This window comes from Carcharodon carcharias, chromosome 2 (assembly GCF_017639515.1).
Source record: "Carcharodon carcharias isolate sCarCar2 chromosome 2, sCarCar2.pri, whole genome shotgun sequence".
Taxonomy (NCBI): Eukaryota; Metazoa; Chordata; class Chondrichthyes; order Lamniformes; family Lamnidae; genus Carcharodon; species Carcharodon carcharias.
The window spans coordinates 133,050,970-133,065,630 of record NC_054468.1 but is presented as its reverse complement, the minus strand read 5'-3'; the positions used below and the strand labels follow the sequence as shown (position 1 = coordinate 133,065,630).

Sequence of the window (14,661 nt, the reverse complement as noted above, 5' to 3'; positions counted from 1 at the left end):
AAAATGGAAGAAGCTTCACGGAGAAATGTAGGTCATATCAATGACATCCAATCCAAGAATGAATAATATAAGATTCTCTTTTCCAAGAGTTTAAACCTCTATGACAAGCTAGAAATTAAGATCATTGTACAAACTGCATATAGAAGAGATCCTCTCCTTTCATATCAGCACCTTTAAAGTGACAAGACAACAGCCAGTCACAGACCTTCCTAGTGGGAACACGAGACCTGATGCCTCTATTTCTACAAACATTAAAAAGTGTGATCATGGACCAACATTAAAGGACATTAATATCAAACTTTAATGAAGATGAATGGTATCCATACATAGCATTTCAGTAAAATTGCAGCTTTAAGTTCAACATTAAAATTCTGTATTATTTAATACTTGCAAACAAAAAGGCCAGTAATTGCATGTGTACAAAATAAAGCAATAACATTGGTTTACAAAACCACGTGCTACTGAAAATAAGATATAAATTCTACAAACAGAAAGTTAGGAGATGTACAGATTCCTTATACAATGTCAAGTGTTTCGTTTTCAACCAAAGCAATGTAATCCATTGCCCATCCAGGTCCTCTGGTCTTTCAATTCCTTTAAATAAGGTCAGCAACTAGACAAACAAAAGAAACAAATTTTAATATTTGAAGTACTTAAAAGCCTACATAACCTAAACTGCATGCATGCAGAACATACAACACAACCGACTGTGCTTTCAAAAATTCTTTTAAGGAAAAATGAATGGAGGAAGCTGTGCCTTTATGACCTTCAATTAATTAGCTTCGCCAAATCTTAAGAGTCACAGGACTATGAAACTGCCATGTTTTCTGAGTGGTAGTACATTTACCAGTTTGCATCATTCGGTTATTTGGTGTTAATGGGGAGGGAAAACAGGAAAACAATTTTTTAAAAAAGGAAGCGGATACGATCTATCACTCAAGGTTTTGTTCCCATGCACTAGTCAGCAACATCTTCCAAAATTGAGCATAGGCATTTGGTGCCAAATGTTCAGCTGTGGTGGACTCTGGCGTTTGATGCTGAACTCATACGGAGAATGGTTGTTGATACCAGACAGCACATGCTGGCAAAATTAACCGAGTGTGTTTTGCCACCTTCAGGAGAGCACAGGCAAGAGTACCATTCAATAAAAGAAACAGACAGAATCCCAGCATACTGCACCAAGCTCCTTCCTTATAATGAGGAAGGGGTATAGAGAAATGAATTCCAGTGTAAAAATTGTGTGGATGGAAGCTTGGAACGTTAAAGTATATATAGTAAAATAAGGAGGACTTTATTTGTCAAAGATGAATATGCTATTGTGAGATGATACCAGTAAATCAATAGCAGCTGAATCTGAGAGAATATAATTACAGTCCCCATGCTTAGAAGAGCATAAGAAAGTTGGGGTATTCATGTAAATGTGATTTGCCTGCTATAAGCAATGGCTGGTATAACAGGATAGCGCTATTACTGTATTCTACTATGTAACAAAAAATGTTTCCTCTGTGTAGTATCTGTTACCTGGTTGTTTCCAGCACCACTCTGACCTGCAGCTTTATTTAAGCAATCAGTGCTTCGCAAAAACTATTAGCCTTACACAATTTAGAGGAAGTTAGAAGGTCTTAAGTACACAGTACATAGGTAATTCTTCCATTCAAATGCAACTTAACAATGTGCAAATTAGTGAGTAAAGACAGCTCTAACTAAAATAAATGTAGTACTTAAAACGCTAAAACCACCAACCTTATTCATGTTAATTGATGTAAATGCTCGCAGTGCTTTTTGGACAATAAGCGACTGCCCATTTTAAACATGGACATTTTAAGTGGAGGAGACCGTAGTTTAAGCTAATGTTATTTTTGGCATCAGCAGACTCCAGGAGAAAAATCTAAGGGTCAAGGAACGGTGTTCACAAATTGCTAAAGCATCTAATTTGGGCCATTTTTTGTTTAATTGATCAATAAAGATGACACTAGATTGTCGCAGTCTCAGCCATCCATTGAAGAATACCCTGCTCGATCAGAGGATACTGTAATTTGAGCTCACCGTTCATTGGCATTTCATCAATCTGTGTAGAGTAGTACTGTTCAATATCTCGCAGTATACGAATGTCATCATTCTTAACAAAGTTGATAGCCACACCTTTCCGGCCGTAACGACCTGATCGACCAATCCTGAAAATCAATACAAGAGCCTGTCAACATCCAATATGGTTGCAGAATTTACTGGAGTGAAAGGTTAACAGCTTCAACAGATAGCAGCTCCCTGAGTATTAACACGACAACTGATCAACAGTACCCAAAATGAAAACAATTCACCACATTACCTGTAGCCAGTTATTGAAGACACTTCTTAGATTAAAATTTATTATTTGATTGTTTTGAGGATGTGTCCAGAAACAACATAAGATGCTGGTTAAGCTTCCTCTTTATTCCAGTTGCTTCTTCACAAATGAAATTTGCAAATTATACTTTTAATCTGATAGTTTGCCTTGCTCACTTTTTTGTACTGCAGTTCATTTTATTCTCCCAATTACAATAAATTGACTTCAATCCCCAGATATTCCATCCTCCAAAAGTGAACAGGATAGCATAGGAAATACTTTGAATTTCACCACCAGCAATGTAGAAAGCAGAATAAGGTCCATTAGGAACCAGAATGAAACCAAGGTACAAAAAGGGAGCAGAGACTAAGAACATCAGGTTGACAAGTTCTGTGGGCTCTAAAAATGCATCCGTTATGAAATTAAACATGGTATGAGAAAAATATGCCAAGATTACCTGTGGATATACAACTCTCTGTTATTTGGCAAATCATAGTTGATGATCAGCGAGACTTGAGGGACATCCAATCCTCTGGCCCAAACGTCAGTAGAAATAAGCACTCGACTGTAAAGCAGAGGAAACACTTATCTTTAGAACACTGGCATCAGAAATAGTCAGCAAGGCACACAGTTTTCAAACACCACTCACCTTGCACCAGAACGGAATTCCTTCATAATGGATTCCCTCTCCTTTTGCGGCATGTCACCATGCATTGATGATACTGTGAAATTAGCTTCTCTCATTTTTTCAGTGAGCCAGTCCACCTGCAGTAAAGAAAGACTAATATTGGAAGCTATTTGCTGTTCATTTCCACTTTGAGGACAGTAATTATTTTGTACCACTTTGGATCATTTTTAATTACAAAAAAATTCTATTCCTGTTCAGCATCTGAAATGAACAAAATTAAATTAAATGGTAGAACAGAACTTTTCATTTAGAAGCAGTGAAAGCAATGCCTGCAGGAACCCCAGCATGGGATTACAGTTGTGGGTGAAACCTGTCAGTAAAATTCAGAAGGAACCCACATTTAATCAGTCAACTATGCCATCTCTTTTTTTAAAAAAATTTGCACCCCATCATTTTCCTTGCCTTCTCGGTTGCAATGCACACTTTAAAAAAATATTGTAAAACATTTCTCAATGGTTTTAAATAAATTCTTGTCATATCTTACTTATTCCCTCCAATTGATTGTTTCCTTGTGACTTTTGGTTATAGGAGTGTATGCATGGCACACAGACATACACACAAGTATTATTTTGAAAGACATGGGAGAGTTTCTAGGAGAGTTATGGTTTTGCATTATTCCTATATTATGAAAGCAATTTCTGAACATATTCAGAATAAACTTACTTTTTTCTGTCCTTTTTACACAATTTTCATGTCCATTAGTTTAAATAACTAATCTTATTCTTTTGTGCAACCTCACTCCCTCCAATCTTGAGAGGATATACAGATACAATCTCGAAACCAGCAACCTCAGGACCGAGTCTGTGCTGGGTTTAGGATCTTGCCAGTTTTCGGGTCGGGAGATTCAGGCCAGGATAAGGGTCACTCAGATCACTCGAAGCATGGGAGAAGACAGGCATGCAAAGCTGATAACTAGTCAGTGCACCGCTGCAGCTCCTAGCCCAATAAGCTGGTCAGTTATTTTATTCATCTAATAATAATAATAAAAAAAAATCCATGCACGGCAACTTAAAAAATTGTCTGGTTTTCAGATAGCGAGATTTGAGACACTGTACCTGTACACATACACATTACCAGCTGGGAGTCAGGAACCCTCCAGCTAACTGTCAATACCAACCAATGCAGAAATTGCAGTTAATTTTCTTCAAATCAAACAAGCTGCCTCTTTCCCCAAGAAAATCTCAGAAACCAGTTGCCTTAGTCACTGGTCTAACTTAGAGCCCACGCCATTTTTATGCTAAAAATTTCAACCATTCACATTGTCACTGTGCTTCTGGTTTTATTTTTCAACTTTATCTCCTACAAGCATTGGTTGAAGTACATATTTTATACTTAGAGTTTATAGAAGAATCACTAAAGTCTGCAAATTTAAGATTAGCTAATTGAACCAATAACAATATGCATGTCAAAGTCAGAACATTTATAATGTTCTTCAGAATGTTGTTGGTTTTCCTTATGAAAGAAGGAATTGATTGTCAGCTCAAACTACAAACATTTTAATGTAATTCCTATTCGACAAGTTTAGAAGATGGGTGGGAAAGGAATATTTTCTGTACCTTCCGTTTTGTATTGCAGAAAATAACAGCTTGAGTAATGGTCAGTGTGTCGTACAAGTCACACAATGTGTCGAACTTCCACTCCTCCCTTTCAACTGCTACAAAGAACTGTTTGATTCCTTCCAGGGTCAACTCATCACTGTAAACACAATACCATCAAGCATTATATTAAAAAAAAAATCTCTGTGGGCATCAACATTAAGTTACAGAGTAGTGCTTTTAAATCTCCACTGGCTGCACTTCCATCTCTGGCCTTCAAGTTGGTTTGTTCTTTAGCTTCCAATATAAAATCTTGTCCCAGCAGGGCATTAATTCCTCTTTCAGTTAATTGTAGACTACAGTCAAACATATAAAATCCTACTTTTATGCCAGCCTGTATGACTTCCATTTGAATACGCGCACTAAGATGGCACACGGAGGACAAATGGAAACTAGATCTGTCACATCTTAAAAATGGAATCCCGTTCTTAGCTCTTCCAATTGTGTAGTTAAATGCACAGATTGGTGTGCAACTGAGCTGCACAGATCAGGAAGGTTCTCAATTCGATTGTGGATTGGCCCAGAGCTCGCAGATTTCGGCTAGGGCTCTGCTAGGATTGACAAGTAGCCGTAATGAACTGTGAGACAACAAAACAATCTTTGATTTTTAGTCAAGTTATGATTTCTAAAATTTGAAAAAAGAATATTACAAGACTTAGTATTCTGGAGAAGGCAAAATATAAAGTTGAATGCAAATAGAATATTGAGTGGAAGTTGAAGTTAAAAATGACAAGCAGCTTATAACACAAGTGACAGCCATGGTTCAGTTGGTAGCACTCTTGCACCTGAGCCAGAAGGTTTTGGGTTCAAATCCTAATCTGGGACTTCAGCACAAAAAATTATTGAGCACACTGCTGTGTAATTAAGGAGTGTTGCACTGTCAAAAGGTGTTGTCACCTGGTGCATCGCAGGAGGTCGGCAAGATGCCAAGAGGGCACAGGTGGGCAGCTGAAAAGAGGCCAACCGAGAAGGAACAGGGTGCACCCGAGAAGGAGCAGGGGGCACAAAATATGCAGGCAACCCTCTGGTTTTACATATTCACTTTCTATTCAAACATGATGCTCACTTAAAGCAGACATCAAAGGCCTTGCCTACCCTGTTAGTTAGAGAATGCTACATGGTGCTGGAGGCCAAAATGATTTTTAAAACCCTATGAGAAAGTAAAAATGGACGCAACTTACAGAATTACTTTCTTACAATTTCCAACAAGTAGGGTGATGGGAAGGAATAATTTCTAGGTAGGCCTAATTTATATAATTCATAGTAAATTAGCATTACAGTGGCAAAACACTTCAATTCAGTAGAAGAATAGGAAAGCCAAATCAAATTACATTATTTGAATCAAGTGCAGTTTTTGCAATTCCAAAAGAATGAGGAATTTCATATTGCAATGGCTTGTACTGAAATCACAGAGCCTCTCCTTAAACCAATAAGATTCCAAGGCAACTTGAAATGGCACCTTTACTAATGCAAAAACAACAACGTACCGTTTGACAAGGATTCGGATTGGGTCGGTCATGAACTTGTTGGTCATTTCCAGGATTTCATGAGGCAGTGTGGCACTGATCAGAATTACTTGTGTGGCTGGAGGTAAATATCTGTACACATCATAGATCTGCTCCTTAAAACCTGCAGTCAGGAAACAAAGTTAAATGATGATGCCAGATACACCATACAAATACCTCACAGACTGATTTTCAGGTAATATTTCAAATCAATTCATGCTTCTACAGAATGATTCAACACAAAATGAAGTACATGGTTAAATATATAAGTAGGCTTTTTTTCCTCTAACAGCCTCTATGATAAGCATTTCAAAATATTTATTTAAAACAAACACTTTCTAGAAAAAAACACCTTCGTAGACAAAAATACCACAAACTATTCAATACTAATGTGATTGGGGAAGCCACAAGCATTATGATTATATCAGTTCTCCTACTACCTAATATGTTTACTGTGGAGCTAAATAGAATAGCTGCCTTATTTACTGCAACTCTTTGGGCAAAATATGAAGAAAAGGATAATAAGTTATTGAAGGGATAGGAACATAGGAACAGCAATAGACCATTCAGCCCTCAAACTAATTCCACAATGCAATTAGATCATGGCTGATCTGCACCTTAATCAAATCTAAACCGCCTTCGCTCCATATCCGATACCAGTATTCCCTGTAAACTGCACATATTCACCCAAAAGGTACTGCTGGGACACTCAAGTTGAGTGAATGTATGTTGAAATACTGTGCCCATGCTAAAACTTTTGAAGGTACTGAGCATTAAAAATTAGAGGGAACATTGCTTGATATCCAAACCCAAAAAACTTCAGTCACTCTCAATCTTGAAATTTTCAACTTAGCCAACCTCAACAACTGGGGAAGACAGTTCCAGATTTCCACTAGGCGTGTGTGAAGAACTGCATACTGATCTTGTTCCTTAGTGATCTCCCCTTCTAATTTTAAGGTCATACCCTCGTTTTGGATTCCCACACCAGATGAAATAGTTTATCATCCTCTACCCTACTGAATCCCTACTATATTTTTTAACATCTTGATTAGATCATTCTTCAGCTTCTGTATGCAAGGGAATACATGACAAGCTAAGCAAACTGTCCCAGAATTTAAGGATCAGGTACCTTTGTTCAGCATCTCATCTGCTTCATCAAGAACCAACATTTTGATGGCACGTGTCCTCAAACTTCGTCTTCGGATCATATCTGTTAAAACAGAACCTATAGTCAGGATCACTTTCCATGTGTTCACTGGCCTGCCAAGATATGATTGACAGCTCACCAATTAAAGTTTGGAGTATGTATTTTAACTTCAGGGACTGAATCATTCAACTCAACTGATCCACCATATGCTACATTAAAATATTCCATCCGCCACTCAGACTTTGGTATTTATTTGATAACAAAAAATATTCATTGCCCTATAATTATCAGGATCAACTATTTGGTGAGGATGTGAATTTCTGTCTGTCCTCTTCCTTTTACTGGAGGGGGTGGAACAAATGAGATGATGGGAAAATATTGGGCTTCTTATCGGGACTGGGTCTCGTCGATACAAAATTCAAATGGGACAGTTAAAACTGATGAAAAAATGTTTGCATTTAATGACCATGATGATGGATCTGTACATGTATGGCATTCACATTTAATAAATATGTATGCCCAAGTTAAATTCTATGGTTTTAAACTCCATACGTCAGTAAAGTTCTATGTTTCACTTATGTTGGCATTAGCCATAGCTCAGTGTTAGCTGGTACACTTGCCCTGAATGGTTGTAGGTTTAAGTCCCAGTCCAGAAACTTGAGTTCATAATACTAAACTGGGAGATGCCATCTTTCGGATAAAACATTAAACCCTTTCTGGTGGCTGTAAAAGATCCTATAGCGATATTTCAAATAATTTCGGGGCAGTACTTCCAGTGTACTGGTTAATATTGTGCTGCAGTCTTCCTCCATTAATAGCTGTAAGGGCACAATTCAGACACAAATTTGATGGGCTGAATCATCTAATCATATACTGTAAAGTTCTATGATCTCAATTACCAAAGAATGAAAAGAGGTGACTAACTTAACGGGTCCCTTTACATCAAGTACACTGTGTGGTTTCTGAAGTTTTCCAAATGTGTTATCCATTTACAACATTCTAATTTATTAGAGCACCTTGCTCAATAGCAAGTGGATGAACTATAATGAAGCACAGAAGTTTTGAACAGTGGAAAGGTAAATACTGAAAAAGTAAGAAGGTTAACTTACTTGAGGAATTGAACATTTAATAATAAAAAAAAAGGACGGACAGAACAGGTTCCTTACCAAATACACGTCCAGGAGTACCAGCAACTACATGCTGTCCATAGTCCAATTTCCGAATGTCTTCTCCAACATTGGTACCTCCAATACAAGCATGGCATTGTACGTTCATATAGTCACCGAGAGCAAGGAGTACCTGTCAAACAGACACAAGACACTGAGGCACTGTAATAAAATAGTACCAAACAAGGCAATCCTACTGTTACGAACTCAGCACATGGAGATTCAGGAGGGACTAGTAGATCCGCCAGGGTCGTGTTCACCATCCACATCCACTAAACATTTTCAGATTTCTATTCAAAATTTTCAGTAGATTCTGCTGGAACATGATGGATGAGAAGCAAGCGATCCTATTCAAGTGAGATACAAAACAGATTTCCCCATATCCTGCCCAACATTCATCCCTCAGACACCATCATCTTGCTGTGCATAAAATGGCTTCAATGCTTCCCCAAAATAGTGACTACATTTAAATGACAGAGGTAATTATTTGGCCTTGGAGCACTTTGGGACATCCTGAGATTGCAAAAGGTGCTTTATAAATGTGATTTTTTATTATATTTAAAGGTACAACCAGAAGTTGAAATTGTAGAACAAACTGTTGCTAAAAGACTGGAATAAATTGGTTTGATGCTAAGGGTTTATACAATATGTTAAAAAGATAATTAATTTAGACCTATGCTTACCACTTGTATGATGACCAGTTAAAAATGTGAGACACTGATTACCCATTTCATATCCAGATAAGTTTTATATAAACAAACCCCTATATTTTCATTTGCATTTTACAAAGTCCTCCCCTCAACTCCACTGAGGGGTAGAATTCAGTTCATGTATGGTGCCACAGCAAAGCCCATCAGCTCTCATCTGGTGTAAATGTGAGCACTTTCTAGAAAGGGCCACTAGACACAAACAGAAGAGATTTATTCTCACAGCACTAAGTCAGGGGCATTGATGTCAATTGTAATATCCCATTTCTGCCTCGGTTGGGATCAGCTAACTCAGCATGACCGTGGATCTACGAAGTTACACAATGCATTCTGTCAATAGACCATTAGGGAAGCTGTACCTTAGTAGAATGATAAAACAGAAATCATAGCAGCACAATCAGGGATGTACCCTTGAATTAGTATCATGCAATAACGACAGTCTTGCTTTTATATCAGGAAGGATGTTTTCCTGATTGAAAGCAGATATAGTGTTACATCTACAGGAAAATGACCATAGCTGTTGATTTACACTGATGGAAGGGATTAAGTTCCATTTTTATTATGTGAAATTCTGTTTTTTTAAAACCAACTTTGGGATCAAATCCTCCGAATCAACTTAAAATTAAGGCCACTGGTTCAGAATAACTGAATAAATCAAACTGCATTTTGTTACAGATGATTGCAGGATATTTACCAATGTTTTGGAGATAGATCATCCCTATTACATTCTGCGAAAGCCACCAACTAGTAACATTGAAAATGATCCTTCGGTGCTATATTAAATGGCATCTTTCATTCAGTTTCAGTTATGGATGACAGAATTGTAACATGTTTAATTCTTACCTTCTGTATCTGCCCTGCGAGCTCCCGTGTTGGTGCCAATATTAAAGCCTGGGTTTCGCGGACCTAATTTTAAAAAAATATATTAAAAGGGAAATAATCTGAATTGAATTGTCAGCTGGACATTGTGAGTTCAGAACTGATGCTAAACGGAACTATATAAAGCATACTCTTATCAACACCAAGACAACTTGCTGCTTTATTTCTTTGCTTAATATAATCAATTAACCAGGAAATAGTCATATGCATTTGTTAATAGGTTTTACCTGAATGTCCAGGCATTGTAATACTGACACACAGAAAGTTGCTGTCTTCCCTGTACCAGATTGTGATCTAGGGAAAAAAATAGTATGAAATAGCGATAGAACAGTTTACACAGCGAAATACTTCTGCCATCCATTTAGGTCAACAAGGAGATCCTGGAAATGTGCACGTTTTCTATATTTTGGGAGCCTCCTCTCGACGAAGGCAGACAGACGACAAAAAATTGCTATCGTCCCCAACATGCCAGCTGAGCCTTCAGTTGACTGAGGAAAAGTGTGTTTGAGGGCCAATGTCTCAAACCCAAGACTAAGGTCACGGTTTACTGGGCAACAGTGATTCCTACAAAGCATTGGAGAAGTACCATCAATGTTGCCTTCGCAGGACCCCCCAAATCTGGTGATAAGAAAGGCGGTCAAACAGCCTCTCTTCCCCCAAATCAACCTGCCTAGCATCGAAGCGCTAATCGCTCAAAACCAACTCTGCTGTGCAGGACATGTTGTTCATATGCCTGAAAACTGACTCCTGAAGCAACTGCTCTACTCGGAACTCAACAGGAAGCTCCCAGGAGGACAAATGAAACATTTTAGGGATGTCCTCAAAGCATCCCTGAAGAGGACAAACATCTCCACCAACTCATGGGAGTCCTTGGCTTGTGAACAACCAAAATGGGGAAGGTTCATTCGAGAGAGCACCGATCACATTAAGAGACTCCATTGGGAGCTCGCAGAGGCCAAGTAGAAGCATCAGAGGGAGCGCCAACAGCTCATCTACCCAACACTACAAGCACCACCTGCCATGCAAGTGGCAGAGTCTGCAGATCGGGCATTGAACTTATCAACCATCTCAGAACCATCAAACCAGAATGGAACCAAGTAATCCTCGATTTTGAGAGACTGCCTAAGATGACGACAATTTACAACAAAACAAAACTTACTGAGCAATGACGTCTCTCCCTTTGATTATTTGCTTGATGGCTCTTTGCTGAATGGCAGATGGTTTTTCAAAGCCTACAAAATATAAAACCTGTCAGTTCCTTGGTGCTCTACTCTCAACCATACATTTTGTAAAATGAAGTAAGAAGGAAAGCATTCTGTGGAACAAGCTAGAGCAAAAAGTGTCACATCTATAGTTGCTTACTTCACACTCATTGTATACAACACTATTACTGGCACATGCTAATGTAAATCAATATTCATAATGATCACTATGGTTTAGTAAGGCATCACTTTATAATCATTTATGGCTGCTTTATGAATGTCTCCAAGAAATACATCATGCTCAAGATGCTCAAACTTTGGATCCAGCAATTGCAAAAACAGATTGCATGAACTACTCAGTTTCCCCCTCAGCTCTTTATTATAAATGTTTTGCATTAAAATCTCTCCATCATCCATGTTACCTCTCTGTAATGAGTAGTACCATCTCTACTAGGCTTCTTTAGCAGCATCTCCTAAACCCGTGACCTCCACCACCTAAAAGAAGTGGTAGTAGTTGCATGGGAAAAATATCACCTCCAAGTTCTCCTCCAAATAACATCCTGACTTGGGGTACTTATTGCTGTACGTTCATAGTCATAGGTTCAAAATCCTGAAACTGCCTGCCTAACAGCACTGAGGGAGTATGTTCACTACACAGCTTATAGCAAGTTCAAGGTGGTGACCCAGTGCCAACTTCTCAAGGGCAACTAGAGAAGGACAATAATTGCTGACCTTGTCAGAGATGCCCATGCCTCAGAATGATATCAAAAGAGATTCCATTTGGAACTGTACATGTTTTCAAACTGTAGTTCTGCAAAGAGATCCACAAGGTCAGCAAATTTCTGTCCATTTATGATCATATCTCAATTTTTCAGTCATTGTTCAACTACTAGCATGTTATTTGTTGCTGCACCAATAAAAATTACATTTCCTTCAACAACAGCATTTTATCTTCTTTGTGTAGCTAACACAGATCTTTGGAAGGTAGTTAAGGAGGTCTCTGGGGTGCATCAATTTTTACAAGGGGCACCCTGCCCCAGAAATGTTTGAAAACACTGTAAAACATTGTAATAGATATACAGTCAAAAAAGAAATAAAGTATTTATAGCCCGAACAGGTCATTCAGCCTAACAACTCCATGATCAGTGTTTAAGCTCCAAACAAGTTTCCTCCCACTCCTCTTCATCGAGTTGCACAGTTGCAGGGAAGGGTATTTCTACTGTTAATTATACAGTTAGATGAAAATACTACACTATTTCATAGGTCAGTTGATTGACCATGTCTCACAGTCATTATTGATTGAATGAGTCCCAGTCCCATTACACCTTTATTATCCTAAACCCTGCTACAATTGTGTCAGGCACTAATCTTGTTCATATAGATTAATGACAATGCCCTATGTATACCATTTTAAATTGAACATTACACTTTAGGAGTCAATTTATTTTTATTCTCTTGGATTAAAGGCATGCAGAAGAGATTTTCCATTATTGATGGGATGGGGTGCACCAGAGAGAGATAAGACAGAGTTAAGAACTCCAACAATTTCTACAGGCATACATTTGAACAAAAACATACAAAAGGATTAACCTGGAAGTGGGCCTGGTTATCCTGCTTAGAAATGTATCCCTTGAGTTCTAAGAGTACCCTGACAGATAAATTAACTATAGTAGATCACTTATAGTACGAATCACCATAGGAAGATGCCTTAATTCTTTTTATAATACCCATTACATGCATACATGTGGTTTTTGAGGGATCCCTACTCACTTGTTATGTCAGCTGTATCACCAGAGGGTCATTTTTTTCCAAGCCATTGATACCTGAATTGTTTACACACATACACTCTGACAATGACTTAATTTAAATTTGTAATGATAAAAACAATGCCTTTTATTGCTGAAAAGGGTTGCTTGAGAACTGATGGTATAATATGTTAACTTCATAACAGTTTGCAAATGAACTCTTCACACTGCAGTTCTTTGTGAAAATAAAGCAGGAAATATGCCACAGAGAAAGATAAACCCAGGATAAAGAGCGAAAAGAAAAGCTGGATGGAGACAGGTTGAAGAGGAACAAACAAGGGTCTGAGAAAAATGAGTCTTTTTTGCTGGCACATTTGAAGATGGTTGGAGTACATGCAACAGATTTGAATTTCAAATAAGAAATAGCATAATTCACAAATAAAATACTAGTTAACACCACAGGCAGGGAGTGGGGTCGCACTTCACTTAGCTCATGAGATTTCTTGGGTGATCTTGCAGCCCACTGATGCTTCGATCTCAGTTTGGAGGTAGAGCAGTTGCAGCTTGTGGAGCACTAATGCACTTGTCACTGTTGTTGCTGTTCATCCTTTCATAACCTCAATACATCCCAATGTGCTTTACAGCCAACTGAGTATTTTTTACGAGTTGTCAAAAAGATATACACCCAGCAAGGTCTCACGGCAATGAGATAATGATCAAATCAGTTTTCCTTTAGTGATTTTGATTGACATAAATATGGTCACAACACAGGGGAGGACTCTCAATAGTGCCATGGGGGTCTGTCATCACATCTGAAAGATGTGACAATGCTGCACCCCGTCAATACTGTACTGGAGTATCAGCCTGGATTATATGTTTTAGCTTCGGGAGTGGGGCTTGAACCCCTAAATTTCTGACTCAGAGGCGAAAATACTACCCACTATAGAATGACATTAGCGAAAGGAGGTGGAGCTGGACTGCGGCCCCCAAGTAATTCCTCTAAATGGAGACGTTTAAGTCCCAGGAACTTAAACAAGCGCCACAACGTGGCGGCGCCAACAGGCCTCAGGCCCTGGGCCCTGGGCCCCGGGCCGGAGCCCTGCTTCCAGTCACCTCAGCTCTGACTACCATCGGACGGTATATTCGAGGAGCCACTGCGAGGCTCCTCGCCAGGCTAGGCCAGGCCGCGCCGCTCTCACTCACTCACCGTACGCGTAGATCCCCCGTAGTAAATCCTCCCGCAAGCCCATGGTGTCGAAGGTAGGGGTAACATCCACCTCCTCGCTGGTCTCGAACTCCACCTTGGAGATGTCCTCCTCCTTCAGGATACGCTTCCTTCCCGAACTCGCCATGATGAGACCTCCGTACACAGAAACACGGCGAACTTCCACCACCGCGCATGCGCTAACCTCACGCCCCAGGTGACACTGCGGCGCGGCGTCGTTACATCATCCAAGCGTATTTGGAAAAACTCAGCAGGTCTGGCAGCATCGGTGGACTTTGTTGTCCTTGCCTTGCTGCATTGTTCCAGTGAAGCCCAACGCAAACTGGAGGAACAACACCTCATCTTCCGACTAGGCACTTTACAGCCTTCCGGACTGAATATTGAATTCAACAACTTTAGATCTTGACCTCCCTCCTCCATCCCCATCCCCTTTCTGTTTCTTCCCTCTTCCTTTTGTTTTTTCCAATAATTTATATAGA

The 14,661-nt window shown here is 39.1% G+C and overlaps 1 protein-coding gene across 1 annotated transcript; it reads right to left on the bottom strand.

Moving 5' to 3' along the window:
* Positions 1–277: 277 nt before the first annotated feature.
* On the bottom strand, positions 278–14,378 carry eif4a3 (eukaryotic translation initiation factor 4A3). Its single transcript, XM_041214719.1, has 12 exons — positions 14,165–14,378; positions 11,170–11,242; positions 10,238–10,304; positions 9,975–10,037; positions 8,425–8,557; positions 7,241–7,321; positions 6,094–6,235; positions 4,568–4,706; positions 2,973–3,088; positions 2,781–2,888; positions 2,047–2,174; positions 278–613 (listed from the first exon to the last, which is right to left on the bottom strand). Exons 1-12 carry the CDS (start codon positions 14,307–14,309, stop codon positions 597–599), a joined length of 1,212 nt encoding a protein of 403 aa, XP_041070653.1. The 5' UTR covers positions 14,310–14,378; the 3' UTR covers positions 278–596.
* Positions 14,379–14,661: the final 283 nt, after the last annotated feature.